At 61.2% G+C, this 27,727-nt stretch overlaps 4 protein-coding genes and 1 pseudogene across 4 annotated transcripts in view; 3 read left to right on the top strand and 2 right to left on the bottom strand.

Annotated features, from left to right (window-relative positions):
• The window catches only part of IGSF9 (immunoglobulin superfamily member 9), a 16,662-nt gene extending 12,731 nt beyond the window's left edge, over window positions 1–3,931 (top strand). The window contains exons 16-20 of the mRNA XM_064732571.1: window positions 18–188; window positions 342–387; window positions 1,156–2,358; window positions 3,458–3,603; window positions 3,690–3,931. Of these exons, the coding sequence (XP_064588641.1) occupies window positions 18–188; window positions 342–387; window positions 1,156–2,358; window positions 3,458–3,603; window positions 3,690–3,877 (1,754 nt within the window). The 3' untranslated portion in view covers window positions 3,878–3,931. The remainder of the gene's footprint in view (window positions 1–17; window positions 189–341; window positions 388–1,155; window positions 2,359–3,457; window positions 3,604–3,689) is intronic.
• A 4,487-nt stretch (window positions 3,932–8,418) lies between these two features.
• LOC135457713 (transgelin-2-like) lies at window positions 8,419–11,404 on the top strand. Its single transcript, XM_064732429.1, has 5 exons — window positions 8,419–8,524; window positions 10,263–10,471; window positions 10,561–10,735; window positions 10,813–10,915; window positions 11,006–11,404. Exons 2-5 carry the CDS (start codon window positions 10,280–10,282, stop codon window positions 11,145–11,147), a joined length of 612 nt encoding a protein of 203 aa, XP_064588499.1. The 5' UTR covers window positions 8,419–8,524; window positions 10,263–10,279; the 3' UTR covers window positions 11,148–11,404.
• Window positions 11,405–12,648: 1,244 nt separating this feature from the next.
• On the bottom strand, window positions 12,649–17,084 carry LOC135457580 (Fc receptor-like A; annotated as a pseudogene).
• Window positions 17,085–19,817: 2,733 nt separating this feature from the next.
• On the top strand, window positions 19,818–20,386 carry LOC135457715 (transgelin-2-like). Its single transcript, XM_064732430.1, has 2 exons — window positions 19,818–19,915; window positions 19,995–20,386. Exons 1-2 carry the CDS (start codon window positions 19,821–19,823, stop codon window positions 20,134–20,136), a joined length of 237 nt encoding a protein of 78 aa, XP_064588500.1. The 5' UTR covers window positions 19,818–19,820; the 3' UTR covers window positions 20,137–20,386.
• A 2,199-nt stretch (window positions 20,387–22,585) lies between these two features.
• Window positions 22,586–26,370, bottom strand: LOC135457864 (Fc receptor-like protein 3). Its single transcript, XM_064732648.1, has 9 exons — window positions 26,340–26,370; window positions 25,653–25,673; window positions 25,334–25,564; window positions 24,879–25,160; window positions 24,508–24,792; window positions 23,791–24,093; window positions 23,624–23,710; window positions 22,780–22,839; window positions 22,586–22,704 (listed from the first exon to the last, which is right to left on the bottom strand). Exons 1-9 carry the CDS (start codon window positions 26,368–26,370, stop codon window positions 22,586–22,588), a joined length of 1,419 nt encoding a protein of 472 aa, XP_064588718.1.
• Window positions 26,371–27,727: the final 1,357 nt, after the last annotated feature.

Below are 27,727 nucleotides of genomic sequence, written 5' to 3'. Positions count from 1 at the left end.
TGCCCTGTGTGTGGCAGGGATGGAGGTGTACCCGTCCCGCACGCAGCTGCCGGAGCTGCTGCCACAGCCGGTGCTGGCAGGGGTCATTGGTGGCATCTGCTTCCTCAGCGTGGCCGTCATCTTCAGCACCATGGCCGCCTGCATCATGAACCGGCGCCGCGCCGCGCGCGTCCGCAAGCGCCGCCAAGGTACCGGGGACAGGGGACAAGGGACAGGGGACAGGGGACAGGCCAGCCTGGGTGGGCACCGAGTGGGTGTGGGTGCCGCCGTCTCCTCCTCCTCCTCATCACGTTTTTGAGTTGCTCGCCGTGTGATCCCCCTGTGTTCTCATGGCCTTCCAGATCCACCACTCGTCTTCTCCCCCAGCAAGAAGCTTCCACCTCCACAGTAAGTCACGCCATTGCCACGCTCCCTGCTTGTCCTGCCGTGTCACTGCCATGGCACCCTCCCTGTCCCGCTCCCACCATGCCATCCCCTCCCTGTCCGGGCTCCAAACATCATTGCCACTATCCCTGTCCTCTCCCACCCTTAATGCCACCCCTCCCTGGTCCTGTTCCCCACCTTGCCACCTCCTTCCACCATCCCATCCCTCCTTCCTCTCCCCCCATGTCACCTCCGGGTCCTTTCCACATGCCACACTCCCTCCCTGTCCTGCCATGTCACTGCCATGCTCCCTCCATCCCACTCCCTTCCTGTCCTGCTCCTACATGCCACATTCCTGCCATGCCATGCCATGCCATGCCATGCCATGCCATGCCATGCCATGCCACGCCACACTCCCTGTCCCTCTCTTGCCATGCCATGCCCCTCCACATCCCCTTCCCTCCCTATCCCACTCCTGCCATGTCACACCTTGAACTTCCACTCCCCCAAATCCTGCTGCCTCTCATCCCACTCCTGGCCGTGCCACACTCCCCTCCATCCCTGTCCCACTCCTGGCCACGCCATGTTCCCATCCCACTGCGCTCCTCATCCCTCTGCCACCAGCTGGGGGCACAGGGACAAGCTGGGCACAGCCACGCCCTGCCCAAGGGCGTTAGGGAGCGGGATGCTCCCTTGGCGTTCTCCCTCCGGGCACTTTTGGCCGGAGAAAAGCTCAGGAAATGCAGGAGCAGCCCGGCTGGCGGTGCTGCAGCTGCTGCCTCTCCCCTGCAGCAATGCTCGTGGCCCTGCTAGCCCCGCCAGCACGGTGAAGCTGAAGCTGCAGCCATCGCCGTGCCGGAGCCTGCACCGGAGCCTGCTGTGGGGTGAAAAGGCCGGTACCAGCCTGGGGCTGAGCATCGCCGGCTCCCGGTACCCCGCCTACGAGAGCCACGGCCGGGAGCACCGCGAGCACCGCGAGCACCGGGAGCACGTCCCGCTGGAGCGCATCTGCCGCGGCCCCGACGGCCGCTTCGTGCTGGAGACCGAGCCGCGGCCGGAGCTGGAAGCGGAGCCTCCGCGGGACCCGCTGCAGCCCTACCGCCAGCTGCCCGCCCAGGAGGAGGAGGAGGAGGAGGAGGATGACGAGGATGAGGAGGAAGACGAGGAAGACGACGAGCCCGTGTGGCACAGGGGGGTCTCGCTGCGCCCCCACCCCGCGGGGCAGCCCCGCCGCGGCTCCCGAGCCTCCGGGCACCGCCACGGCCGCTACTTCGGCTACGGCAGCAGCAGCCCCGTGGTGGACGAGGCCGTGGCGTTGAGCATCAGCGACGTGAGCCCCGTGGCCTCTGCCGCCGCCACCCTGCCTTACAGCGCCGTCCCGGAGCCCCCCCGGCCCCGGGAGTCCCCCCGGCCGGCCAGCAGCCCCCCGGCGCCCCCCGGCCCCATCAGCGGCATCCTGCAGTACCTCAGCCTGCCCTTCTTCAAGGAGATGTGTGTGGACGGCGACTGGCCCCCCCCGGAGGAGCCGGGGGAGCCCCCGCCCCCCGGTAGCGGTGCCCGCTCGGATCCCCCCGCCAGCCCCCCGCGCCCGGAGCGGACGCTGTGCCCGGACTGCAATGACACAAGTGCCAACGCCACCTCCCCTCCCGCCGCCACCGCCGCGTTCCTTGAGCCCCCCCGGCTGCCCCTGGGCCCCGCCAAGGCCTCGCTGCCCGGTTCCCCCTCCTGGCCGCCCCCCCAGCCCGCCCCACATCTCCGGACTGAGCCCCCGGGGCGGCCGCCGGACGCTGCAGCCCCGGAGAAGCTGCCGCGGGGCAGCCTGACCAGCCAGAGCAGCGGCCGGGGCAGCGGCTCCTTCCTGCGGCCCCCCTCGCTGGCACCGTCCTTGGGGGGCACCTTCCTGGGCACTCCCGTCGGGGATGGGGGCAGCTGGCACAGCGCGGGCTCGGCAGCCGAGGAGGGACGGGGCAGGACGGATGCTGGCGCCGGGAAGAGGTGAGCCGTGGGCAGGGCACTGGGATGGGCTCCTGCAGCGTGCCGGGGCAGCTGCGGGCCTGTGCCACCCAGCTGGCATGAGTGGGCCTGGCACGGAGCCAGCTGGCTGCCTGCCAGCCCTGCGGTGCCCTGGGGACACCCCCATTGTCCCTGTCCTGAGAGAGCCCTCCAGTTCAACCCCAGCATCCCTGGCAGCTCCCACATCCCTCGGGATGGTGCCCCTGGTGCTCATCCCTGGGATCTGACCTTGGCACCTGCCCATGCCACCCATCCCGGGGCACCTGTGGCTTGGAGGTCTCTCCTGGCATTCATCTTGGGGTCTCATGCCCATCCCTGGCATCTGATCCTTCATCCCCTGCCTTGACCTCCATCCCTGTGCTGTCATCCATCTCCAGGGTTTCACAGCCATCCCTTGGGGTTTCACTTTTTGGGGTCTCTCCTGGCATTTATCTTGGGGTCTTATGCCCATCCCTGGCATCTGATCCCTCTGGGTTTGCCTTGGCTCTCACCTCAGCGCCCTGATCTCTTCTCCCTCTCCACAGGGTCCCATCCCGGGTTTCCCCTTTTGGGGGTCTCCCCTAGAGCCCATCCCCAGGGTCTCACACCCTTCCCCTGTGGTTTTACTTTTTGGGGTCTCTCCTGGCATTTATCTTGGGGTCTTATGCCCATCCCTGGCATCTGATCCCTCTGGGTCTGCCCTGATCTGCATCCCTGGTGTCTCCTACCGATCCTGAGGGTTTCACTTTTTGGGGTTTCTCCTAGAGCCCATCCCCAGGGTTTCACACCCATCTGTTGGGGTTTCACTTTTTGGGGTCTCACTAGAGCCCATCCCCGGGGTCTCACACCCATCCCTCGGGGTTTCCCTTTTTGGGGTCTCCCCTAGAGCCCATCCCCAGGGTTTCCCTTTTTGGGGTTTCTCCTAGAGCCCATCCCTGGGGTTTCACACCCATCCCTTGGGGTTTCACTTTTTGGGGTCTCACTAGAGCCCATCCCCGGGGTCTCACACCCATCCCCAGAGTTTCCCTTTTGGGGGTCTCCCCTGGAGCCCCCCCCGGTGGTCTCACCCCCTCGGGCCGTGCCCCTCACCCCCTCCCCGCAGGAGAAACACCTCGGTGGACGAGAACTACGAGTGGGACGCGGAGTTCGCGCTGGAATCGGAGCTCCTGGAGGCGCTGCAGCTTTACCGGGGCGCGGCCCCGGCCCGGCCCGGTTCCTCCATCGCTCTGCGGGATCTGCAGCGGCACCGTGAGTGCGGCCCCCCCGTTCCCCGGGCCCCGTGGCCGCCCCGCCGGGTGCCGCGGCGGGGCCGGACGCTGCTTCTCTCCCCGCAGAGCCCGGCTCGGCCCCGGTGGTGAGCTCGGTGTCGGCGGAGGCGTTGGGGACGGGGGGACCCCCGGAGCGCCGCCAGACCCCCCGGGCCGAGGGGTTGGGGGCGCGGCGCCGCAGGGAGGGGGCCCGGCAGCGGGTGGGCACCCATGGGTGCTGCTCCGAGCGCTTCGAGGTGGCCACGCTGCTTTAGGGACCCCCTGGGTGAAAGGATGGGCGGGGAGGGGAATAAAGAGGCGTGAGAGCAGCTCTGGCTCCTGTTGGTGGGTGGGGGGATCCCCAAGGCGTCCCGGGTTCTGCCGCGTCCCCCCGAGATCTTCTCGGGGTCCCCCTCCCCGCCTCGTCCCGCTCTCCGTGCCTTGTGCGGGATCCCCCATTCTCCTGTGGCCGCATCTTCCTCATCCTCTGGCCGCAGCTTCCCCTTCCCCACTCGCATCTGCCCGGCCTCGCCCTATGGATCCCACCCCACCCATCTTCCTGGTACCCCCCCATCTTCCTGGTACCCCCACCCATTTTCCTGATACCCCCCCATTTTCCTGGTACCCCCATCTTTCTGGTACCCCCCCATTTTCCTCGTACCCCCCCATCTTTCAGGTACCCCCCCATCTTCTCGTGTCCCCCCCCACACTAATTGCTCTGTCCCCCCATTTTCCTCTTCACGTCTCCCCCTCATCTTCCTCCCTTGGGGTGTCCTCTCCCCCCCCATCTTCTCGCTGCCCCTCCCCATTTTTTCCGTGTCTCCCTCCCCTCCCCTCCAAGGGGATTTTCCCGCCATCTCCTCGCTGTCCTCCCCATCCTATCCGGGTGGCCGCCATTCCTGTCCCCTCCCCAGTGTCCCTGTCCCCTCTCCAATGTCCCTGTCCCCTCTCCAATGTCCCCGTCCCCTCCCCCTCCCCGTTCCGGTGTCCCTCCCTCGGTTCTCCCCCTCCCCCGGGAAGGGGGCGGGGCCTGGCGGCGGCCCCGAGCGCGCGGGAGGGGCGTGGCCTGCGCGCTCATGCCCTTATATGGCCACGGCGCGGGAGCGCGTCACCGAGGGGGCGGGGACACGGGGATGACATCACCGGGGGGTCGCGCGTGGGCTCCGGCGCGGGTCGGGTCGGGTCACGGATGTTGGTGACCCCCCCCTGTCCGCACGTGGCGTCCCCCTTTGTCCCCCTGTCACACCCACCCCATGTCCCCCCATTATGTCCCTCCATGTCCCCTCGTGTCCCCCTGTCATGCCCACCCCATGTCCCCCTGTGTCCTCTTGTGCCTCGCTGCCACACCCGCCCCATGTCCCTCCATTATGTCCCTCCATGTCCCCCTGCCACCCCCCCCGTGTCCCCTCGTGTCCCCCTGCCACACCCCCCATGTCCCCTTGTGTCCCCCTGCCACATCCACCCCGTGTCCCCCTGTGTCCCCTTTATCCCCCTGCCACGCCCCCCCATGTCCTCTTGTGTCCCCCTGCCATGTCCCCTCATGTCCCCTCATGTGCCTCTGCCACTCCCCCCATGTCCCTCCATGTCCCCCTGCCACACCCACCCCATGTCCTTCCTTTATGTCCCCCCATGTCCCCCTGCCACACCCACCCCATGTCCCCCTATGTCCCCACATGTGCCTCTGCCACACCCACCCCGTGTCCCCCCATTATGTCCCTCCATGTCCCTCTGCCACACCCACCCCATGTCCCCCCATTAGTTCCTCCCGTGTCCCCTTGCCCCGCCCACTTCTTGTCCCCCCCTATTCCCATCGTGTCCCCCTGTCACATCCACCCCTGTCCCTCAGTGTCCCCCCATCATGTCCCCTGCCTTGTCCCCCCCGTGTCCCCCTGCCTGCTGCCCGTTGTCCCCTGGCCCTGCCCACATCACACCGTGCCCCTGCTCTGCCCGTGTGTGCCCCTCATCCTGCCCTCTGTCCCTGAGTGTGTCCCCAAGGTCCCCTCCCCTTCCGCCCTCCCCTGTCCCCAAATCACCCCCTGTGTCCCCTGGCTGTGCCCCAGTGTGCCAGGGTCCCTTGGGACAGTCTGTGCCACCCTGGGCCACCCCCCTGTGGGTCCTGTTCCTGTGTCACCCCTAAACTTCTTCCTTTGTCACCCTTCGGTCCTGTCCCTGTGTCACCCCTAAATCTCTTCCTTTGTCACCCTTCGGTCCTGTCCCTGTGTCACCCCTAAATCTCTTCCTTTGTCACCCCTGGGTCCTGTCCCTGTGTCACCCTAACCCCACCCCTGTTCCTGCACCTCTCTGTCCCCACCATGTCACCCCAGTCCCATGGGTCACCCATGTGTCACTCCCTGCCCTGTGTGTCCCCCACCCATGTCCCCAAAGCCACAGGAAACGCCACCCAAAGTCCCCAGGGGACACCCACAGCCCTTAAAGGGTTAAAGCCACCCCACCCTGTGGCACCCATGGGTGCGGGAGGGACCCAGGGAGGGCAGGGGGACACTTCTGGGCTGGTCCACAGTGTGACAGTGTCATCACAGACAAGCTGTGGTGGCACCAGAGAGTGACAGTGCCATCCCAGCCGAGCTCTGGTGGCAGAACAGAGTGACAGTGCCATCCCTGCCAAGCTGTGGTGGCACCAGAGAGTGACAGTGCCATCCCAGCTGAGCTCTGGAGTGTGACAGTGCCATCCCCGCCAAGCTGTGGTGGCACCAGAGAGTGACAGTGCCATCCCAGCCGAGCTCTGGTGGCACCAGAGAGTGACAGTGCCATCCCAGCTGAGCTCTGGTGGCAGAACAGAGTGACAGTGCCATCCCCGCCAAGCTGTGGTGGCACCAGAGAGTGACAGTGCCATCCCAGCTGCATTCGAGTGGCAGAACAGAGTGACAGTGCCATCACATCCGAGCTCTGGAGTGTGACAGTGCCATCCCAGCTGAGCTCTGGTGGCACCACAGAGTGACAGTGCCATCCCAGTGGTGGCCCCCCAGCCGAGCCGGGCACGGCGGGCGCTGAGCTGGGTGCTGGGGTGGGTGGGGTGACGGGGACACTGCAGCGGTGGCCCTGTCACCGTTGCGAAGGCGGCCGGTGGCCTCGCGCCCGGGCTTTGTTTGTTGTTTTGGTGGCGCTCGCCATGGAGACGGGAGCGGTGCCAACGCCACCGGCTGTGCCGGCGCCACCACCGGGGACACTGCGGGTGCTCCGGAGGCCACGTCCTCCCCCCGAGCCTCTGCTGTCCCCCTGCCACCACAGCCAGGCCCTGCTTGTCACCATCATTGTCACAGCAGGGTCCTGGCACCCACCAGTGCCACTGTGGGATTGTCCCCATCACTGCCACCATCAGAGGTTTTGTCACCTAAATCTTCAGGGGGTTGTGCCCAGCCTGTCCCCATCGTGGTCACTCTGTCCCTGCTACTGCAGCCATGCTGTCCCCACTGTCCCTGTGTCCCCCCTGTCCCCACTGCATCCTCATGTCAGCCACCACAGCCACACTGTCCCCACACAGCCCTGTCACACTGTGTCACTACAACAGCCACCCCATTGTCACCCCAGCCACCACAGTCACCCTGTGTGGCACTGCCACCACAGCCACGCTGTCCCCACACAGCCACACTGTCCCCACACTGCCCTGTCCCACTGTCCTACACGCCTCCCCATCATCACCTCAGCCACCACAGTCACCTGTCCCTGCCTCCACTGTCACCACATGTCACTACAACAGCCACCCCATTGTCACCCCAGCCACCACAGTCACCCTGTGTGGCACTGCCACCACAGCCACGCTGTCCCCACACAGCCACACTGTCCCCACACTGCCCACTGTCACCACAATGTCACTACAACAGCCACCCCATTGTCACCTCAGCCACCACAGTCACCCTGTCCCACTGTCCCCTCCACTGTCACCACTGTGTCACTACAACAGCCACCCCATCGTCACCCCAGCCACCACAGCCACCCTGTGTGGCACTGTCACCACAGCCACGCTGTCCCCACACAGCCCTGTGCCTGCCCGTCACCACAGTGTCACTACAACAGCCACCCCATTGTCACCTCAGCCACCACAGCCACCGCCGTGTGTGACACTGATTGCAGCAGTGACCCCATCCTGACCTCTGCCACCACAGCCACCCTGTCCCCTGTGTCCCCCTGTCCCCACAGCCACCCTGTCCTTGTCACAATCCCTGCCACCGTGGTCACCCTGTCCCCAGCACAGCCACTCCATCCTCACATTGGCCACCAGAGCCACCCTGTCCCCCCCATGCAGCCCCCATGTCCCTCTGCCACCACAGCCACTCTGTCACCACCATGATCACCCTGTCCCCACCACGGCCATTGTCCCATCCTCATTGTCCTGTCCCCACCATGGCCACTCTGTCCCCACCATGATCACCCTGTCCCCACCACGGCCACTGTGTCCTCATCCTCACCATCCTGTCCCCACCACGGCCACCATATCCCCACCAGAGCCATTCTGTCCCCACCACGGCCACCATGTCCCCACCATGATCATCCTGTCCCCACCACGGCCACTCTGTCCCCACCACGATCACTTAGTCCCCACCACGGCCACCTTGTAGCCACCACGACCACCATGTCCCCACCAGAGCCATTCTGTCCCAACCATGATCACTCTGTCCCCACCACAGCCACCCTGTCCCCTTCCTGACCGCCCTGTCCCCACATGCCACCTGCCCCTCTACCACCTGTCCCACCCGGCCCTGTCCCTCCGTGCCCCCCCGTGTCCCCGTGGCGGGGCGGGGCTGCCCCGGGGCGCGGCGCGGGCTCGGTCCCAGCCCCGGCCCTGGCGGATCCCGCCCCGGGGGCGGGCGGTGCCGGGCGGTGCCGGTGACATCAGCCGTGAAAAGGGCGCGGGCGGCGGCATCCGGCACTGCCGCCCCGGGAGCGCGGGACCGGCGCCGCAGGTAGGGAGGGGCTGGCACCGGGTACCGGGCACCGGGCGCAGGTGGGCACGTGATGGATGGGGATGGCACCGGGAGCGGCGCGGGCAGCGGGAGGGAGATGCGGACCGGGAGAACGAAAGAGGCGGAGATGGGGACCGGCCGCTCGGTGCTCGGGGCGCGCCCGGTGTCCCCCGGGGTGTCCCCCCCTGCCCGCCCCGGTAGCGGTTGCGGCCGGACCGCGCCCGCGGAGCCGCCGGGACACGCGGCCGCGCCCGGGAAACGGGACCGGGGTGCGGCTTCCGGCCCCGCCGTGCGGGGAGCCCCGGGGCGCGCCCGCGGGGCTGCCTCCGGTCCCCTCCCCGCCGCCGCCGGTGTCCCCCGGTGTCCCCTCCCGCTGTCCCCGGGGGGCTCTGGGCACCCCAGGGTGCTCCATCCCTGGGTACAGCCGCTCCCTGCTGTCCCCGGGGTGTGTCGGGGTCCCCAGGGTGGCCCCGTGCGGGTTGGGGTCCCCTCCCTGTTGGCACTGGACGGTATTGGGGGGTCCCCAGCGTGGCTCGGTCTCAGCGGGGCTGGGTCCAGCGCTTTCCCTGCCAGTGCTAGGAGAGAGCTCGGGGTGCCCAGGCTGTCCCTGGGGACCCCCGGGTGGCTGCCCCATAACCGGGCCCCTCTGTGCCCCCACGATGCCCGGAGGGTCCCCAGCCCAGCCGGGTTGGGCGCAGCTTCCTCCCCCCGCGGAGTCCGGAGGTCGCCGGGGCAGCGGGGCTGGGTGCGGGTGTGTCCCCATCCCGCCTGGGCAAGCTCCGGCTGGGTCGGGAAATGATCCCAGTTCCAGCTCCTCTTTGTTTCCCAACGCCTTGGCCCCCGGCCGGCCGCTCCCCACGCCACTCCCCGCGGGGTCCCCGTGCCCCGGGCCTGGCACTGGAGACCCCTACGGTGCCCCAAAGCTTTGGTTCCGGGGGCACACCCGGCTGCGCTCGGTTTTCCTTCACGTCCTGGGGCTGCTCCTGGTGACGGGACCCCCGAGCTGGGTGTGTGGCAGGGGTGAGCTCAGCCTGGCACCCCCGATGTGGGCTGGGCACTCCCTGGGCAGCAACTGCCACATGTACCCGGCTGGCACAGGGACACCGGGCATGCAGGGCTGCCTGCACGTGTTCTGGCCTCTCGGTCCCCCCAATGCCAGCGGGGCAGGACAGGGCGTGGGGGCAATGAAGGGGTGGGCAGCCTCATGTGCCCACCACGGCACTGGTGGGCAGAGGGCACAGAGAGACCCCGGGGGCTTGGGCAGTATGGGCAGAGCCGCTCTGCTCATGTTCCCCGTGGGCATTATCTCCAGCATGGGTGGCACCGCTCCAGCGGCACCTTGGCACAGCACCTGGCCAGGGTGGGGTCTGGCTGCCCCGCCGGGGTGGGGACACCGCCGCCATCAGCCCTGGCCCCACGCTCCTGTGCCAGTCCCGGATCTGGCGCCGGGCCCGAGCAAACGGGCGAGATCTGCAAACAAGCTCTGACCGGCCCCCGGTGCCTGCCAAGCCCGTGAGGGGCCGGGCTGCGGGATGGGGATGCTCAGGATGGCACCGAGGGTGCTGCCCACCCTGCTGGCCCTTGGGTGGGCACAGAGCCAGCGCCCAACCAGCTGGGCAGGAAGAGGGCAGAGCCTGGGCAGCGCCTGGCATGGGTGATAAGGCTCCACACCAGGATGGGGCTCATGGGGTGGGTGCCCCGGTGCCAGCAGAGCCACTGACGGGTGCCATCCCCGCAGACCCCCCTGCCGTCAGCATGGCAAACCGGGGCCCCTCGTACGGGCTGAGCCGGGAGGTGCAGCAGAAGATCGACCGGCAGTACGACCCCGAGCTGGAGCAGGTGCTGGTGCGCTGGATCCTGGCGCAGTGCGGCGGCGACGGCGGCAGCGCGGTGGCACAGCCGGCGCCCGGCAGGGACGGCTTCCAGCAGTGGCTGAAGGATGGCACAGTGAGTAGCCCTGGGCACAGCAGGGAGTGACCGTGACACACACCTGACCATAATCCTAATGATGTCGCTGTCCCTGTCCCTGCCTGCAGGTGCTGTGCCGGCTCATCAACAGCCTCCACCCGCGGGGCCAGGCGCCCGTGGCCAAGATCCAGGCATCGGCCATGGCCTTCAAGCAGATGGAGCAGATCTCGCAGTTCCTGCAGGCGGCCGAGCGCTACGGCATCGCCGCCACCGACATCTTCCAGACCGTGGATCTCTGGGAGGGTGAGTGACCCGGAGGCCGTGGGGTGGGGATGGGGATGGAGATGGAGCCAGAGCTGAGCCTGCTGTGGATCCTCCAGGGAAGAACATGGCGTGCGTGCAGAGGACCCTGATGAACCTGGGCAGCCTGGCCGTGGCCAAGGGTGACGGGCTCTTCGTGGGAGACCCCAACTGGTTCCCCAAGTAGGTGCTGGGAGTGCTGGGGGGTGCTGGAGGGGCAGGGGCCGGGCGGGGGGGGTCCTTTGGGGGTGCTGACAGCCGCTGTGCCCGCAGGAAGTCGCAGGAGAACCGGCGCGTCTTCTCCGAGGACAAGCTGAAGGAGGGGCAGAGCGTCATCGGGCTGCAGATGGGCACCAACCGGGGCGCCTCGCAGGCTGGCATGACGGGCTACGGGATGCCCCGCCAGATCCTCTGAGCCCCTCCGGACCCCCCAGGCCTCTGCGTGCCAGGGGGCCCCCCCAAAACTGCCTTAACCCCCGCCTTGGACCAGCCGGGTGCCCCCCGGCCCCAGTTTTGTCAGGACCAAAGTAATTTTTTATTATTATTATTTGTCTTGGTGGGCGCTGTGCCCACCCCACCGCCCCGCAGTGCCTTGGGGGCTGCTGGAGGGCCCCCCCAGCGTGTTGGGGAGCAACCCCTGTGCCCCAATAAATGGATCCACTTCTTTCCAGGCTTGGATGGTCGTGATTTGGGGCTGGGGGAGGGCAGGGCGGTCCTGCTGGGTTACAAGGAGGGGGGATCCCAGTTTGGGGGTGCAGAGACCCCATTGCTGCGTGGAGGGGCGGGGCCACGACAAAGGGGGCGGGGTCAGCAAGGAATGGGCGGGGCAAGAGCAAAGGGGCGGGGCTGAGTTGTCGCTGTATCGCAGCGCCCCCTGCTGGCCGGGAGCGCTTCCTGCAGCACCCCCTTCTGGCCGCAGTTATAACTGCACCGAATCTGAAAAACCAGATTTTTTTCCCTCTGGTTTTGTGTTGTTTGTTCTGTTTCTTTTCTACTACAGAGCTGTTATGCCCTTTTCTACATTTTTTCCCGTATTTTTGAAGTTCTAATAATTTGGAGCACGGGCTCTTCTTTTCCGTTCCTGCCCTCCTTGGCAGAAATTTGTCTTTCAAAGCAAGACACAGAGGATGGAAAGAATTCCACCCCCATTTCTTGGGGGCAGTTGAGAGGTGGCCCCCAGGAGTCCAAAGGTAGCAAAACCCATTTTGTTTTGGAGCAATCCTCGGATGTTTGTTATTGATAACGAAGGACTGGGCCAATGAGTGAAACTCACCAGCTGTGGCTTGATTAAAATGACCTAAAACCTTCAGAACACAAAATAAATAGGAAAGATGGAAAATTCCTGGGTCTTGCCTCCAGTGCCAGGTCAAGGAATGGACAAAGTCAGCACAGGAGAAGATAAAACCTGCCAGGGTGAAGGTTTGGCCAAAGGATGAGGCAGAGTTTGGGTGTTGACCTCAAACCAGTAAAATGACAATTAAATGGGTTCTCCTAACTAATTTAATCCCCTAAAATATGGGGCAAAGAGGCATTTCCCTTAATTTAAATCACTCAAGTGATAGGGAAAGGGGGATTTTCTCAGTTTAAACCCTTAATAATGGAAGGCAACAGGGTTTCCCCCTCACTTTAAACCTTGAGATGATGAAAATAGGGAGTTACCCGAAATTCAAACCCAAAAAACGCCATCGCCAAAGGATGATGATGACGATCATAGAACCGGATAAAATCGAAGTAAAACATCCAAAATAAGCACTGTAATTCAGAATATCGAACAGCAGGTGGCAATGCTACTCCACCAAAAGGACAAAAAAATCCAGGATGTTCTGAGTGACTGAAAAACAGAGTTCACTCCTTAGAGTTTTAGAAGTTTAATTATAGGAGAAAAAAAGGACAATATTTCCAGTGCTGGAGTGCTTTTACGGAACTGCAAAAGAGCACCCAAAAAGCTTAAAATAATTTTCCCTATATAGAGTAAAACTGCTGGGATTACATGCCATCAGTGGATGGCCTTACACTGTTTTTTTTTTAGTTACATAGAAGTCTTTTCACATTTTATTTTCTATATAATATATATTATAGTGTTATTTATAATATATATTATACATTATATAATATTTTATATTTATTATATAATGTAATGTAATATAATATAATATAATATAATATAATCATAATTAAATATAATATGTACATACAATATAATACAATATATATAATATTATATTTAAAATATATACATATAATACAAAATATAGTATATAATATAATTTATAATATATAATATATATTATATATCGATATTATTATATATAATATAATGTATAATATATATTGTGCATTCTGTATTATAAATTATATATTTTATATGATTCATTATATATGATACCATATTATTCTAAATTATAACATACCATGATATATTATAATATATAACCCATTTTAATCCTTATTAGACATTTACAAATTTTAAAGAGTGAGCCTTGTTCCTCACGCAGTTTGACCAAAAAACTGAATTTTGGGTACAATAAGAGGGAAAAAACGTCGTGTGCTCTCCCGGCATTGGGAGGGGGAATGAGGAGCCCTGTGGGGCGCTGTGAAGAGGAAGAAGAGACCCCTGAGGGGAATCGATGCCCCCCAGTGCCCCCCAGTGCCCCCAGTGCCCCCCAGTGCCCCCCAGTGCCCCCAGTGTCACAGCACGCTCTCGTAGTCACGGGGGTCCCGCTGTCCCTTCTGGGGTCCCGACAGCTCCGCGTTGGTCACTTGTGGGTCCCGAGGTGGGGCAGGGCGGGGGGGCACCTCTGGGGGCCCTGAGAGTGGCACCGCTTGTGGGGACCTGGGTGGGGGTGACATTTGTGGGTGTCCCTGTCCCCCCCTGTACTCACCCGCTGCCCACTCGGTGCCCATGATGTGGGTGGTGAGCGCAGCCCCCTGCTCCGGGGGGCCTGTGGGGATTAGAGGGGGTCTGGGGGTGTCTGGGGAGGGGGAAAGGGGGGTCCCGGTCCGAGCCCCCCACTCACCTGTCCTGGAGCTTCCTGGCGGCTGCAATGGGAAGGGGAGGGGGTGACCATGGGGACCCCTGAACCTTCCTGGGAGCTCGGCAGCTCCAACCACCCACGGGACCCCCAAATCCCCACTGCAGCCCCGATTCCCAATGGACCCCCGACTCCCCCGGACACTCTGAGCACCCCTGAACCCCCAGAACTTCTGCATCACCACAGTGCCCCCAGCCCCCCTGGTGCCCCCAACCCTCTGAGCCCCCAGAACCCCAATTCTGGCTGGGATGGGCACCCCCAAACTCCCCCAGGACCCCATAAAGATCCCACAAGGACAATCCCACACAGAGCGCTCTGCTTTTCAACCCCCGTGTTCTCAGAGGCGAGTCCAAATCCCGGTGGCCAAACCAGGTGCCAACATTCAAATCTGAGCGCCCATTGGGTTTGACCACAGCTTCCCAGAAAATTTACACATCCCCCCAGGAGCTCCCCAAACCCTCCAGGAGCTCCACCCCAATGTTCCTCAAAGCCCACCCAGGGAAGGCCTTGGAGCACAACCAAGACCCTCCAAATTCCCCCCTTATTCCCAAGACCTCCAGCCAAGGTCACTGCAGGTTCAGTGTCCACCAGCTCAGGGGCCCTGGGTGCTGCCGATCTCTGACTCCACTCTGGGGTCTTCCCCTCACTCCAGCACCCCCCATCACCCCCATTGTCACCCACCCCAGTGGTGCCACCAGTGACAGCCCCCAATGACAGCCAGGAGCAGGAGCAGGAACAGGAGGGTCCTCCTGACATTCACAGCCACTGCTGGGACAGAGAGGGACACACTGGGGTCACTCTGAACCCCGGGGGTCCTGAATCCCCCAGCAACCCTGTGTGACCCCACCTGTGTCCCTGTGTCCCCACGTTGTCACCTCCAGTGCCAGCTCAGGGCTGAGTGCCGGAACACGCGGTGCCCGTCCTGTCCCAGCTGGTTGGTGGCCATGCACTGGTAGGTGCCTGAGTGCCCCACGTCGATGTCCCTGAGCTCCAGGAGGGGACCCCAGGCCACCTCCTGCCCGTTGTGCAGCCAGGTGAAGGTGACAGGGGCTGAGCCCACCTGCATTGAGCAGTGCAGGGTCACGTTGTCACCTGTGTGCACCTGATGTGACAGGGGACTGGGAGTCATGGTGGCATTGGCCAGGGGCACTGAGGGGACACAGGACAGAGGGTGATGGTGGCATTGGCCACGGGAACTGCAGGGACAGAGACAGGACAGAGGGTGATGATGGCATTGGCCACGGGACGTGGGGAGGCACAGGGAGGAGCTGGCAGGCCGCGGTGGGGAAGGAGGGGAGGTGTGGTGGGACATGGGGATGGGTGTGTGGGGATGTCAGGGATGGGGTCACACCAAGGAGGGTGAGGGGACACAGGGCAGAGGTGGGAGGACACAAGCAAGGTGTCAGGGGGACCTTGAGGTCCCCAACCAGGGGACTGGGAGGATGTGGAGGGCTCCCGTGCCCATCCCCGCACTCACTGTGCACGGTCACCGTGACGCGGAGCCAGGCGCTGCTCTTCCGCACGGTCCCACCCTGGGACTGCGCCTCACAGCTGTAATTCCCCGAGTGGGAGACCCCCACGGCGGGCAGCAGCAGCTGCGGGGACCCCTGCGGGCCCCCCACCACCCGCCCGTCCCGGTAGAACAGGTACAGGAGGGGGGCTCGGGGCCGCAGGGGGCTGGGGGTGCTGCGGCAGCTGAGAGTCAGGGGGGACCCCACGGTGGGCTCGGGGGGACCCTCCAGCACTGGCACCGAGAACTCAGGGAAGGAGAGGGGAGGGGATTTGTGAGCCTGAATCCCTGGGGAGGGGCTGTGGGGGTGTCGGGGTGGGGGCTGTGGGGGGCTCACCGTGCACTGTCACTGTCACCGGCGCTGACTCCTGCCACCCCCAGTATTCCACCCAGCCCTTGCAGCGGTAGCGGCCGCTGTGGTTCAGCTGCAGAGGGGACAGGGACAGCTCTGCGCCATCGGGGAGCCCCCTCAGTTCTGTCCCCTCTCGGTAGAAGGATACAGAGGTGACGTTCTTGTGCCAAGCGCCCCGGCAGCGCAGTATCGCCATGTCCCCCTCCAGCAGCACCCATCCCGGCACCTGCAGCACCAGCCAGTCTGGGGACAGAGGGGACCTGTCACACCCGATGGCACCAGAACCCTCCATTGTAGGGTCCAGAGCACCAGGGGTCCCCAGTTCCAGCACTGGGATCCCCCATCTCTGGGATGTCCCCAGGGCAGGGGACAGGCTCTGGTCACACAGGAGGTGACCCATGGAGCGGAGCCCACCGAGAGCCCTTGGGGTCCCTGCAGGTGCCAGGCTGGGAACACCCAAAGCTCCCTCACCGTTTGAGACTGTCACAGGGGGGCTGAGCCCGGTGTCGGGTCTGTAACACATGTAGGTGCCTCTCTCGGTGACATTGAGATGGTCACATCCCTTCTGCCACCAGCTCTGCCCGTCCCTGTACCAGTTGGTGGCACCGGAGCCCTGGCAGGTCAGTGTCACGGGGTCCCACCGCACTGGTGGTGTCCATGGGGGCTCCACCAGGAGCTGGGTGGTCTGGGCACCTGTGGGTGACAGGGGACACCAGCCTGCCAGGGCCAGTGCGGGGCTGGGGACAGCGGGATGGGACCATGGCATCCCCCGAGGACTCACCAGCGAGGCCGAGGGTCTGGGCTGGAAGGGAGAAGGGACAGGGCTCAGTGGGGGTGGCACTGCAGGGACAGAGGCAAAGGGATACAGAGTGTGTGGACTGTCCCTAACTGTCCCCATGGGGTCAGCAGTTCTTGTGGGAAAGTGTGCCTGGGTGGTCCCCAAAAGATTCGGCGAGGCCATGGGGACACGTTTGTGTCACAGCCACCCGTGCACCACATCCCTGTGGCACAGACACCTTGGGAACGGGGACACCGAGGCCACCCTGGGCTGAGGGTGGGGACACTGTGGACACCCCAGGCACAAGGACAGCATGGACACAGCCCATGCTGGCCCAGGTCACCCCCACCAGCTCATGATCCCATCCCCATGGCCACATCCTCACTGTTCTTGTCCCCTTCTGTCCCTGCATCCCAGTTCCCTTGTCCCTATCCCCAGAGCTGCCTGAGCCCAAAGGTGCAGTCCCCAAATTCCTGTCCCCCTGTTCCTGTCCCCAAAGCCACCCTACATCCTCAGTCCCAACAAGGTCCACTGTGGGTATCATGGACTGGCACTGCTGGCATTGGGGACCTCAGGGGACCCCACACCCCCCCTGTGCCCCCTCCTCTCCCCATCCCCAGGGTGTCAGGCCTGTGCCCAGGGCACTCACCCCACAGGAGCAGCACCACCTTCCCGGCCATCCCGGTGTCCCCAGCCATGTGCACTGGCTGTCATTCGCTGCTGCTGGTGGCTGTCTCCTCGCTGGTGGCTTTTCGGATAAAGAGGAAGGAAGTGAGGTCACGTCTCGTCCTCACGTGTTGGTGGTGGCAACAAGCACGGGGTCATGGGGATGTGGCCGTGGGGACAGTGTGGGGACAAGGCTGGGGGGGACAAGGTGCAATATGGGGTTCCCAGGAGTGGGGGGCTCAGAGGGTTTGGGGTACCCGGGCAATGGGTGCCCAGGGGAATGTGGGGTCCCTGGGAATGGGGGTGCCCAGGGCTGGGGGGACTCAGGGATGGCAGTGCCAGGGGAACGTGGGCTCCAGGGATTTGGGGTCAGGGGATGGGGATGCGGGGGGAATGTGGGTTCCCGTGGGAATTGGGGGTCCTGGGACAATCAAGGTTCTGGGGAAAGGAGGATTTTTAGGGCACGGAATGGACAGGAGAGGGTTCCTTGGGAATGGGGTGCTGGGCCATGGAGATCCTGGGGAATGGCAATGCTGGGATGTGGGTCCCAGGCAGGGTGGGACACAAGGAATGGGGGTCCCATGGTTGGGGTTCCAGGGGAATGGAGATGCCTGGGAATGGCAGTGGCTGGGTGTGGCAGTGGGTCTGAGCTCCTTCCCTGGGTGTCTCAGATTTTGGGGTGACCCAGGGCCCAGCACAGCGCCCTTGGCGTGCTCATTTCCTGGGCAGACATCACTTGAGTGTCCTGAGTAGCTTTGCTTCTGTGCCCTCTCCCACCCTTGAATTTTTCATCTCTTTATTTCTCTTATTCCCTTATTTTCCTCTCTTTTGTACCACGTCCCCTCACCCCCTGTTCCTGACTCAGCAATCCCGGGGAGCACCTGAGCAGGAAACGGGTTGGGGGGCGACAGGGGAGGGGAAAAACGGGGTGTGAGGGGTGCAAGGATGGGTCGGGAGGCTGTGGGGGATGGAGGTGTTGGGCTGTGCTCTCTCAACAGTTTCACTTTCTTTTTCTTGGACAAGAAGGAAGCGGCCATTTGTGCTGAGAGTCAGATGGTAAGGGAGGGGTTCTGTTCTGCGGGAACACATCCAGGATGTCCTTTCCTGGGAGGATCCCGTCCCAGGGGGTGACACATCCTGGCATGGGGGGACCTTTACCAAGGGCTGGCGGTTCCAGAAATGTCCCTGCACATTCCTGGCCGGGTGCCTGTCCCAGGGGTGGCACATCCTGGGGACCCCTGTCAATGCAAGGCTGGGGCCCAGCCATGGCCCAGCCCCACTGCACAGGGATGGCCATTGCCCAGCCCTGCCCTGCCCAGCCCCAGGGGGCAGCCAGCACCTGAGGGTCCCCCCTGCCCCCTTGGCTTTGATTCTGGCGGCTTTAGAGCTGCTGCAGAGGTGAGAATTCTGTGGCGGAAAAAGTCTTTGGCTGTTGTTTGCTCAGCCCTGCAAGAAGCACAGAACAACAAAGGCAGCCCAAGCAGTTCCTCTGCGAGCCTTTGATGGTTTCCAGAGCAGGGCTGGCTGGAAATGCCCACTGCAATGGCAGTTGTGGGGATACCAGTCCAGAAATGCAGCAATTGATCATTTGTTCCTCTTGGTAAGGGACTGTGAGAACCACAAAACTACTGCACAACCCACAACATTCTGTTCAACATCCTGACCTGGACCCTCCTTCTTGAACAAAACCTGCAGCCTTCTGGAACCTCATGGAAAGAATGTTTGGGTTTGGGATGTGTCTGCCAGATAAGAGGGAAAAGTGTGGGAATACCGAGCAGGGGCTCTGCCCACAGCTGTGCTGGGGCTGTGGGGAGTGACCCTGTGTGGATTCCAGGTGTCCCCAAAGCTGCTCCATCCCTGCCCTCCTCACCTGAGGGAAAGGCTGAGGGTTTGCAGGAATTGTGGTTTAAAGCCACCAGAGGGGCTGCTGTGGACCTGAGACCTGCCTGGGGTCAGGCTCTGCCTTCTCTCTGTTATGAACAAAAATTCGGTTAATATTTTTTTTGTGAGAAAGAGTTACAGGGACGCAGCCAGGTCTCTGTCTCTGCCAGGGTTCTTGGTGCTTTGGTATTGTAATCACGGGTCGTTGTAGCTTATCTCCTCTTTTGTATTAGTAAAAGGCCTGGCTGGGTGGGGTGATGGCCCTTCCCCGAGGCAGTGCTCTCTTCCAGCATAGGGAAGACACCTGAGAGGGTGGGGGGGTTATGCAAAGTGACTCCAAAGACCAGCATGCTTTGGGACCTCGACTCCAAAATGCAACGAGAAAACCCTAAAAACAACGAGCCACCTAAGAATTGAGAGACTAAAGTGATGTCCAGACGTGAGGAGCCAAGTGCTGAGCCTGCAGAGATGCGGAGCCCCTCTCGCCCTGAGCAGAGAGTCGTCCCGACGCCAGGACAAAGCTGGACAGAATCAGGGAAACCAAGATCTGACAGGGACATCACGCCCTAAAGGCTCCCACGAGGACTGGATCCCCCGGCTCTGCCCCCAGTGGACAGAGCTGCGCATATCCTCCTCCTCTGAGTCGCCCTGGGAGACGCGACGGGGACTGCAGCCCTGCCGAGCCGCCCAATCCTGAGCTGATCACTTTTAATAAAGGCATTAAAAAGGAGAAGAAGTCTCCTGGCCCTGTTTATTTCATTCCAGACCGTAGATCTCTGGGAGGGTGAGTGACCCGGAGGCCGTGGGGTGGGGATGGGGATGGGGATGGAGCCAGAGCTGAGCCTGCTGTGGATCCTCCAGGGAAGAACATGGCGTGCGTGCAGAGGACCCTGATGAACCTGGGCAGCCTGGCCGTGGCCAAGGGTGACGGGCTCTTCGTGGGAGACCCCAACTGGTTCCCCAAGTAGGTGCGGGGGGTGCTGGAGGGGCAGGGGGCCGGGCTGAGGGGTCCTTGGGGGTGCTGACAGCCGCTGTGCCCGCAGGAAGTCACAGGAGAACCGGCGCGTCTTCTCCGAGGACAAGCTGAAGGAGGGGCAGAGCGTCATCGGGCTGCAGATGGGCACCAACCGGGGCGCCTCGCAGGCTGGCATGACGGGCTACGGGATGCCCCGCCAGATCCTCTGAGCCCCTCCGGACCCCCCAGGCCTCTGCGTGCCAGGGGGCCCCCCCAAAACTGCCTTAACCCCCGCCTTGGACCAGCCGGGTGCCCCCGGCCCCAGTTTTGTCAGGACCAAAGTAATTTTTTATTATTATTATTTGGCTGGGTGGGCGCTGTGCCCACCCCACCGCCCCGCAGTGCCTTGGGGGCTGCTGGAGGGCCCCCCCAGCGTGTTGGGGAGCAACCCCTGTGCCCCAATAAACGGATCCACTTCTTTCCAGGCTTGGATGGTTGTGATTTGGGGCTGGGGGAGGGCAGGGCGGTCCTGCTGGGTTACAAGGAGGGGGATCCGTTTGGGGGTGCAGAGACCCCATGGCCGTGTGGAGGGGCGGGGCCACGACAAAGGGGGCGGGGTAAGCAAGGAGTGGGCGGGGCAATAGCAAAGGGGGCGGGGCTGAGTTGTCGCTGTATCACAGCGCCTCCTGCTGGCCGGGAGCGCTCCCTGCATCGCCCCCTTCTGGCCGCAGTTATAACTGCACCAAATATGAAAAACCAGATTTTTTTCCCTCTGAGCAGATTTTTTTCCCTCTGGTTTTGTGTTGTTTGTTCTGTTTCTTTTCTACTACAGAGCTGTTATGCCCTTTTCTACATTTTTTCCCGTATTTTTGAAGTTATAATAATTTGGAGCACGGGCTCTTCTTTTCCGTTCCTGCCCTCCTTGGCAGATATTTGTCTTTCAAAGCAAGACACAGAGGATGGAAAGAATTCCACCCCCATTTCTTGGGGGCAGTTGAGAGGTGGCCCCCAGGGGTCCAAAGGTAGCAAAACCATTTTGTTTTGGAGCAATCCTCGGATGTTTGTTATTGATAACGAAGGACTGGGCCAATGAGTGAAACTCACCAGCTGTGGCTTGATTAAAATGACCTAAAACCTTCAGAACACAAAATAAATAGGAAAGATGGAAAATTCCTGGGTCTTGCCTCCAGTGCCAGGTCAAGGAATGGACAAAGTCAGCACAGGAGGAGATAAAACCTGCCAGGGTGAAGGTTTGGCCAAAGGATGAGGCAGAGTTTGGGTGTTGACCTCAAACCAGTAAAATGACAATTAAATGGGTTCTCCTAACTAATTTAATCCCCTAAAATATGGGGAAAAGAGGCATTTCCCTTAATTTAAATCACTCAAGTGATAGGGAAAGGGGGATTTTCTCAGTTTAAACCCTTAATAATGGAAGGCAACAGGGTTTCCCCCTCACTTTAAACCTTGAGATGATGAAAATAGGGAGTTACCCGAAATTCAAACCCAAAAAACGCCATCGCCGAAGGATGTGATGATGATAGAACCAGATAAAATCGAAGTAAAGCATCCAAAATAAGCACTGTAATTCAGAATATCGAACAGCAGGTGGCAATGCTACTCCACGGAAAACAAAAAAGACAAAAAAAAATTGCTGTTGGTTTTATTCTGAGTGACTCTGAAATTCTGACTGACTCTGAAATACAGAGTTCACTCCTTAGAATTGTAGAAGTTTAATGATAGGAGAAAAAAAGGACAATACTTCCAGTGCTGGGGGTTTTTATGGAAAAAGAGCACTGCAAAAGAGCACCCAAAAAGCTTAAAATAATTTTCCCTATATAGAGTAAAACTGCTGGGATTACATGCCATCAGTGGATGGCCTTACACTGGGTTTTTTTTAGTTACACAGAAGTCTTTTCACATTTTATTTTCTATATAATATATATTATAGTGTTATTTATAATATATATTATACATTATATAATATTTTATATATATTATGCAATATATATAATATAATGTAATATAATATAATATAATATAATATAATGTAATACAATATAATATAATATAATATAATATAATATAATATAATATAATATAATATAATATAATATGATATAATATATCATAATTTAAAATATAGTACATAATATAATACAAAATATATTATAGTATATCATATAATATAATATATAATATATATTATATATCGATATTATTCTATATAATATAATGTATAATATATATTGTGCATTCTGTATTATATATTATATATTATATATTATATATTATTATTATATATATATTATATATTATATATTATATATTATATATTATATATTATATATTATATATTATATATGACTTATTATATATGACTTATTGTATATTATACCATATTATTCTAAATTATAACATACCATTATATATTATAATATATAACCACTTTTACTCCTTATTAGACATTTACAATTTTGAAAGAGTGAGCCTTGTTCCTCACGCAGTTTGACCAAAAATCTGAATTTTGGGTACAATAAGAGGGAAAAAACGTCATGTGCTCTCCCGGCATTGGGAGGGGGAATGAGGAGCCCTGTGGGGCGCTGTGAAGAGGAAGAAGAGACCCCTGAGGGGAATCGATGCCCCCCAGTGCCCCCCAGCGCCTCCCAGTGCCCCCCAGTGTCACAGCACGTTCTCGTAGTCACGGGGGTCCCGCTGTCCCTTCTGGGGTCCCGACAGCTCCGCGTTGGTCACTTGTGGGTCCCGAGGTGGGGCAGGGCGGGGGGACACCTCTGGGGGCCCTGAGAGTGGCACCGCTTGTGGGGACCTGGGTGGGGGTGACATTTGTGGGTGTCCCTGTCCCCCCCTGTACTCACCCGCTGCCCCCTCGGTGCCCATGATGTGGGTGGTGAGTGCAGCCCTCTGCTCCGGGGGGTCTGTGGGGATTAGAGGGGGTCTGGGGGTGTCTGGGGAGGGGGAAAGGGGGGTCCCGGTCCGAGCCCCCCACTCACCTGTCCTGGAGCTTCCTGGTGGCAGCAAGGAAAATGGGAGGGGGTGACCGAGGGGACACCGGGATCCCTGAACCTTCCTGGGAGCTCAGCAGCTCCAATCACCCACAGGACTCCCCAAATCCCCATTGCAACCCCGATTCCCAATGAACCCCTGATTCTTCCTGGACACTCTAAGCATCCCTGAAGCCCCCAGAAATTCTGCATCACCACAGTGCCCCCAGCCCCCCTGGTGCCCCCAACGCTCTCAGCCCCCAGAACCCCAATTCTGCCTGGGATGGGCACCCCCAACTCCCCCAGGACCCCATAGAGATCCCACAAGGACAATCCCACACAGGGCGCTCTGCTTTTCAACCCCCGTGTTCTCAGAGGCCAGTCCAAATCCCGGTGGCCAAACCAGGTGCCAACATTCAAATGTGAGCGCCCATTGGGTTTGACCACAGCTTCCCAGAAAATTTACACATCCCCCCAGGAGCTCCCCAAACCCTCCAGGAGCTCCACCCCAATGTTCCTCAAAGCCCACCCAGGGAAGGCCTTGGAGCCCAACCAAGACCCTCCAAATTCACCCCAAATCCCCCAGGACCCCCAGCCGAGGTCACTGCAGGCTCAGTGTCCCCCAGCTCAGGGGCTCTGGGTGCTGCTGATCTCTGTCCCCACTCTGGGGGCTCCCCCTCACTCCAGGACCCCCATCCCCCCCCCCATTGTCACCCACCCCGGCGGTGCCACCAGTGACAGCCCCCGATGACAGCCAGGAGCAGGAGCAGGAACAGGAGGGCCCTGCCGACATTCACAGCCACTGCTGGGGACAGAGGGGGACACACTGGGGTCACTCTGAACCCCGGGGGTCCTGAACCCCCCAGCAACCCCGTGTGACCCCACCTGTGTTCCTGTGTCCCTGTGGTGTCACCTCCAGTGCCAGCTCAGGGCTGAGTGCCCGGAACACGCGGTGCCCGTCCTGTCCCAGCTGGTTGGTGGCCACGCACTGGTAGGTGCCCGAATGTCCCACATCGATGTCCCTGAGCTCCAGGAGGGGACCCTGGGCCACCTCCTGCCCGTTGTGCAGCCAGGTGAAGGTGACAGGGGCTGAGCCCACCTGCACTGAGCAGCGCAGGGTCACGTTGTCACCTGTGTGCACCTGGTGTGCCAGGGGACCGGGGGTGATGGTGGCATTGGCCACGGGCACTGTGGGGACACAGGACAGAGGGTGACGGTGGCATTGGCCACGGGCACTGTGGGGACACAGGACAGAGGGTGACGGTGGCATTGGCCACGGGCACTGTGGGGACACAGGACAGGGGGTGATGGTGGCATTGGCACGGCACTGTGGAGACACAGGACAGAGGGTGATGGTGGCATGGCCACGGGGACACAGACAGGGCTGAGGCACAGGAGGAGCTGGCAGCCGGTGTGGGGGGATAGGGACAATGGGGATGGGTGTGATGGGCGATGTCAGGGATGGGGTCACACCAAGGAGGAGTGAGGGGACACAGGGCAGAGGTGGGAGGACACAAGGAATGTGTCAAGGGGACATGCAGGTCCCCAATCAGGGAACCCGGGGGTTCTGAGGGGGCTCCCCGTGCCCATCCCCGCACTCACTGTGCACCGTGACGCGGAGCCGGGCGCTGCTCTTCCGCACGGTCCCACCCTGGGACTGCGCCTCACAGCTGTAATTCCCCGAGTGGGAGACCCCCACGGCGGGCAGCAGCAGCTGCGGGGACCCCTGCGGGCCCCCCAGCACCCGCCCGTCCTGATAGAACAGGTACAGGAGGGGGGCTGGGGGCCGCAGGGGGCTGGGGGTGCTGCGGCAGCTGAGAGTCAGGGGGGACCCCTCGGTGATCTCGGGGGGACCCTCCAGCACCAGCACTGGCACCGAGAAGAGCTCTGGAAGGAGAGGGGAGGGGATTTGTGAGCCTGAATCCCTGGGGAGGGGCTGTGGGGGTGTCGGGGTGGGGGCTGTGGGGACTCACCGTGCACTGTCACTGTCACCGGCGCTGACTGCTGCCACGCCCAGTATTTCACCCAGCCCTTGCAGCTGTAGCGGCCGCTGTGGTTCAGCTGCAGAGGGGACAGGGACAGCTCTGCGCCATCGCGGAGCCCCCTCAGTTCTGTCCCCTCTCGGTAGAAGGACACCGAGGTGACCGTGCGGTTCCACCTGCCCCGGCAGCGCAGTGTCACCGTGTCCCCCTCCAGCAGCGCCCGCACCGGCACCTGCAGCACCAGCCCGTCTGGGGACAGAGGGGACCTGTCACCTGTGGTGTCACCTGTCACTAGTGCACCAGGGGTCCCCAGTTCCTGCACTGGGATGTCCCCAGGGCAGGGGACAGGCTCTGGTCACACAGGAGGTGACCCATGGAGCGGAGCCCACCCAGAGCCCTCGGGGTCCCTGCAGGTGCCAGCCTGGGGACACCCAAACCCCGCTTACCATCTGAGACTGTCACAGGGGGGCTGAGCCCACTGCCAGGTCTGTGACACTCATAGGTGCCGCTCTCAGTGACAGTGATGTGGTCACGTCTCTTCTGCCCCCAGTGCTTCCCATCCTTGTACCAGATGGTGGCACCGGCGGTCCCCGAGCCCTGGCACATCAGCGTCACCCCATCCCACAGCACCGCCGGCCTCCAGGGGGGCTTCACAAGGAGCTGGGTGGTCTGGGCACCTGTGGGTGACAGGGGACACCAGCCTGCCAGGGCCAGCGTGGGGCTGGGGACAGCGGGATGGGACCATGGCATCCCCCGAGGACTCACCAGCGAGGCCGAGGGTCTGGGCTGGAAGGGAGAAGGGACAGGGCTCAGTGGCGATGGCACCATGGGGACAGCAGCATGGGGACACGGGGTGTGGGTCTGCTCGGTGTCCCCAACTGTCCCCATGGGGTCAGCAGTTCTTGTGGGAAAGTGTGCCTGGGTGGTCCCCAAAAGATTCGGCGAGGCCAGGGGGACACGTTTGTGTCACAGCCACCCGTGCACCACATCCCTGTGGCACAGACACCTTGGGAACGGGGACACCGAGGCCACCCTGGGCTGAGGGTGGGGACACTGTGGATACCCCAGGCACGAGGACAGCACGGACACAGCCCATGCTGGCCCAGGTCACCCCCACCAGCTCATGATCCCATCCCCATGGTCACATCCTCACTGTTCTTGTCCCCTTCTGTCCCTGCATCCCAGTTCCCTTGTCCCTATCCCCAGAGCTACCTGAGCCCAAAGGTGCAGTCTCCACATTCCTTTCCCCACCTTCATCCCCACATTCCCATCCCCAAATTCCTGTCCCCCTGTTCCTGTCCCCAAAGCCACCCTACATCCCCAGTCCCACCAAGACTCACTGTGGGTATCATGGACTGGCACTGCTGGCATTGGGGACCTCAGGGGACCCCACAGCCCCCCTGTGCCCCCTCCCCATCCCCAGGGTGTCAGGCCCGTGCCCAGGGCACTCACCCCACAGGAGCAGCGCCACCTTCCCGGCCATCCCGGTGTCCCCAGCCATGTGCACTGGCTGTCACTCACTGCCCAGGGGGTGGCTGTCCCCTCGCTGGTGGCTTTTCGGATAAAGGGGAAGGAAAGGAGGTCACATTTCGTTCTCACGTGTTGGTGGTGGCCCTTGGTGGGGGCAGGGTGGCCGCAAGCACAGGGCCATGGGGATGTGGCCGTGGGGACAGGCTGTGGGTAGGGTGGGGACAGTGTGGGGACAAGGCTGGGGGGGACAAGGTGCAATATGGGGTTCCCAGGAGTGGGGGCTCAGAGGGTTTGGGGTACCCGGGCAATGGGTGCCCAGCGGAATGGGGGGTCCCTGGGAATGGGGTCCCTTTGAATAGGGGTGCCCAGGGCCTGGGGGACTCAGGGATGGCAGTGCCAGGGGAACGTGGGCTCCAGGGATTTGGGGTCAGTGGATGGGGATGCTGGGGGAATGTGGGTTCCCGTGGGAATTGGGGGTCCTGGGACAATCAAGGTCCTGGGGAAAGGAGGATTTTTAGGGCATGGAATGAACAGGAGAGGGTTCCTTGGGAATGGGGTGCTGGGCTATGGAGATCCTGGGGAATGTGAGTGCTGGGATGGGGGTCCCAGGCACGGTGGGACACAAGGAATGGGGGTCCCATGGTTGGGTTCCAGGGGAATGGAGGTGCTTGGGAACGGCAGTGGCTGGGTGGGCCAGTGGGTCTGAGCTCCTTCCCTGGGTGTCTCAGATTTTGGGGTGACCCAGGGCCCAGCAAAGCCTCCTTGGGGTGCTCATTTCCTGGGCAGACATCACTTGAGGGTCCTGAGTAGCTTTGCTTCTGTGCCCTCTCCCACCCTTGAATTTTTCATCTCTTTATTTCTCTTATTTCCTTATTTTCCTCACTTTTGTACCACGTCCCCTCACCCCCTGTTCCTGACTCTGCAATCCCGGGGAGCACCTGAGCAGGGAACGGGTTGGGGGGCGACAGGGGAGGGGAAAAACGGGGTGTGAGGGGTGCAAGGATGGGTCGGGAGGCTGTGGGGGATGGAGGTGTTGGGCTGTGCTCTCTCAACAGTTTCACTTTCTTTTTCTTGGACAAGAAGGAAGCGGCCATTTGTGCTGCGAGTCAGATGGTAAAGCGGGGGGTTCTGTTCTGGGGGGACACATCCACGATGTCCTTTCCTGGGAGGATCCCGTCCCAGGGGGTGACACATCCTGGCATGGGGGGACCTTTACCAAGGGCTGGCGGTTCCAGAAATGTCCCTGCACATTCCTGGCTGGGTGCCTGTCCCAGGGGTGGCACATCCTGGGGACCCCTGTCAATGCAAGGCTGGGGCCCAGCCATGGCCCAGCCCCACTGCACAGGGATGGCCATTGCCCAGCCCTGCTC

Source organism: Zonotrichia leucophrys, chromosome 25 (assembly GCF_028769735.1).
Source record: "Zonotrichia leucophrys gambelii isolate GWCS_2022_RI chromosome 25, RI_Zleu_2.0, whole genome shotgun sequence".
Taxonomy (NCBI): domain Eukaryota; kingdom Metazoa; phylum Chordata; class Aves; order Passeriformes; family Passerellidae; genus Zonotrichia; species Zonotrichia leucophrys.
This window is presented reverse-complemented; position numbering and strand designations above follow the sequence as displayed.

What these genes read in the sequence shown, in the direction of transcription:
- LOC135457864 (XM_064732648.1), bottom strand. Translation starts at nt 26,370, where the DNA reads ATGGCCGGGAAGGTGGCGCTGCTCCTGTGGG. An exon ending in GGTGGCGCTGCTCCTGTGGG is followed by an intron (nt 25,674 to 26,339) that starts GTGAGTGCCCTG and finishes TCTCCCTTCCAG; the next exon opens with CCCAGACCCTCGGCCTCGCT. An exon ending in GGGCACCGAGGGGGCAGCGG is followed by an intron (nt 22,705 to 22,779) that starts GTGAGTACAGGG and finishes TGCCACTCTCAG; the next exon opens with GGCCCCCAGAGGTGTCCCCC.
- LOC135457713 (XM_064732429.1), top strand. Translation starts at nt 10,280, where the DNA reads ATGGCAAACCGGGGCCCCTCGTACGGGCTGAGCCGGGAGGTGCAGCAG. An exon ending in GACCGTGGATCTCTGGGAGG is followed by an intron (nt 10,736 to 10,812) that starts GTGAGTGACCCG and finishes TGGATCCTCCAG; the next exon opens with GGAAGAACATGGCGTGCGTG. An exon ending in GACCCCAACTGGTTCCCCAA is followed by an intron (nt 10,916 to 11,005) that starts GTAGGTGCTGGG and finishes CTGTGCCCGCAG; the next exon opens with GAAGTCGCAGGAGAACCGGC.
- LOC135457715 (XM_064732430.1), top strand. Translation starts at nt 19,821, where the DNA reads ATGGCGTGCGTGCAGAGGACCCTGATGAACCTGGGCAGCCTGGCCGTG. An exon ending in GACCCCAACTGGTTCCCCAA is followed by an intron (nt 19,916 to 19,994) that starts GTAGGTGCGGGG and finishes CTGTGCCCGCAG; the next exon opens with GAAGTCACAGGAGAACCGGC.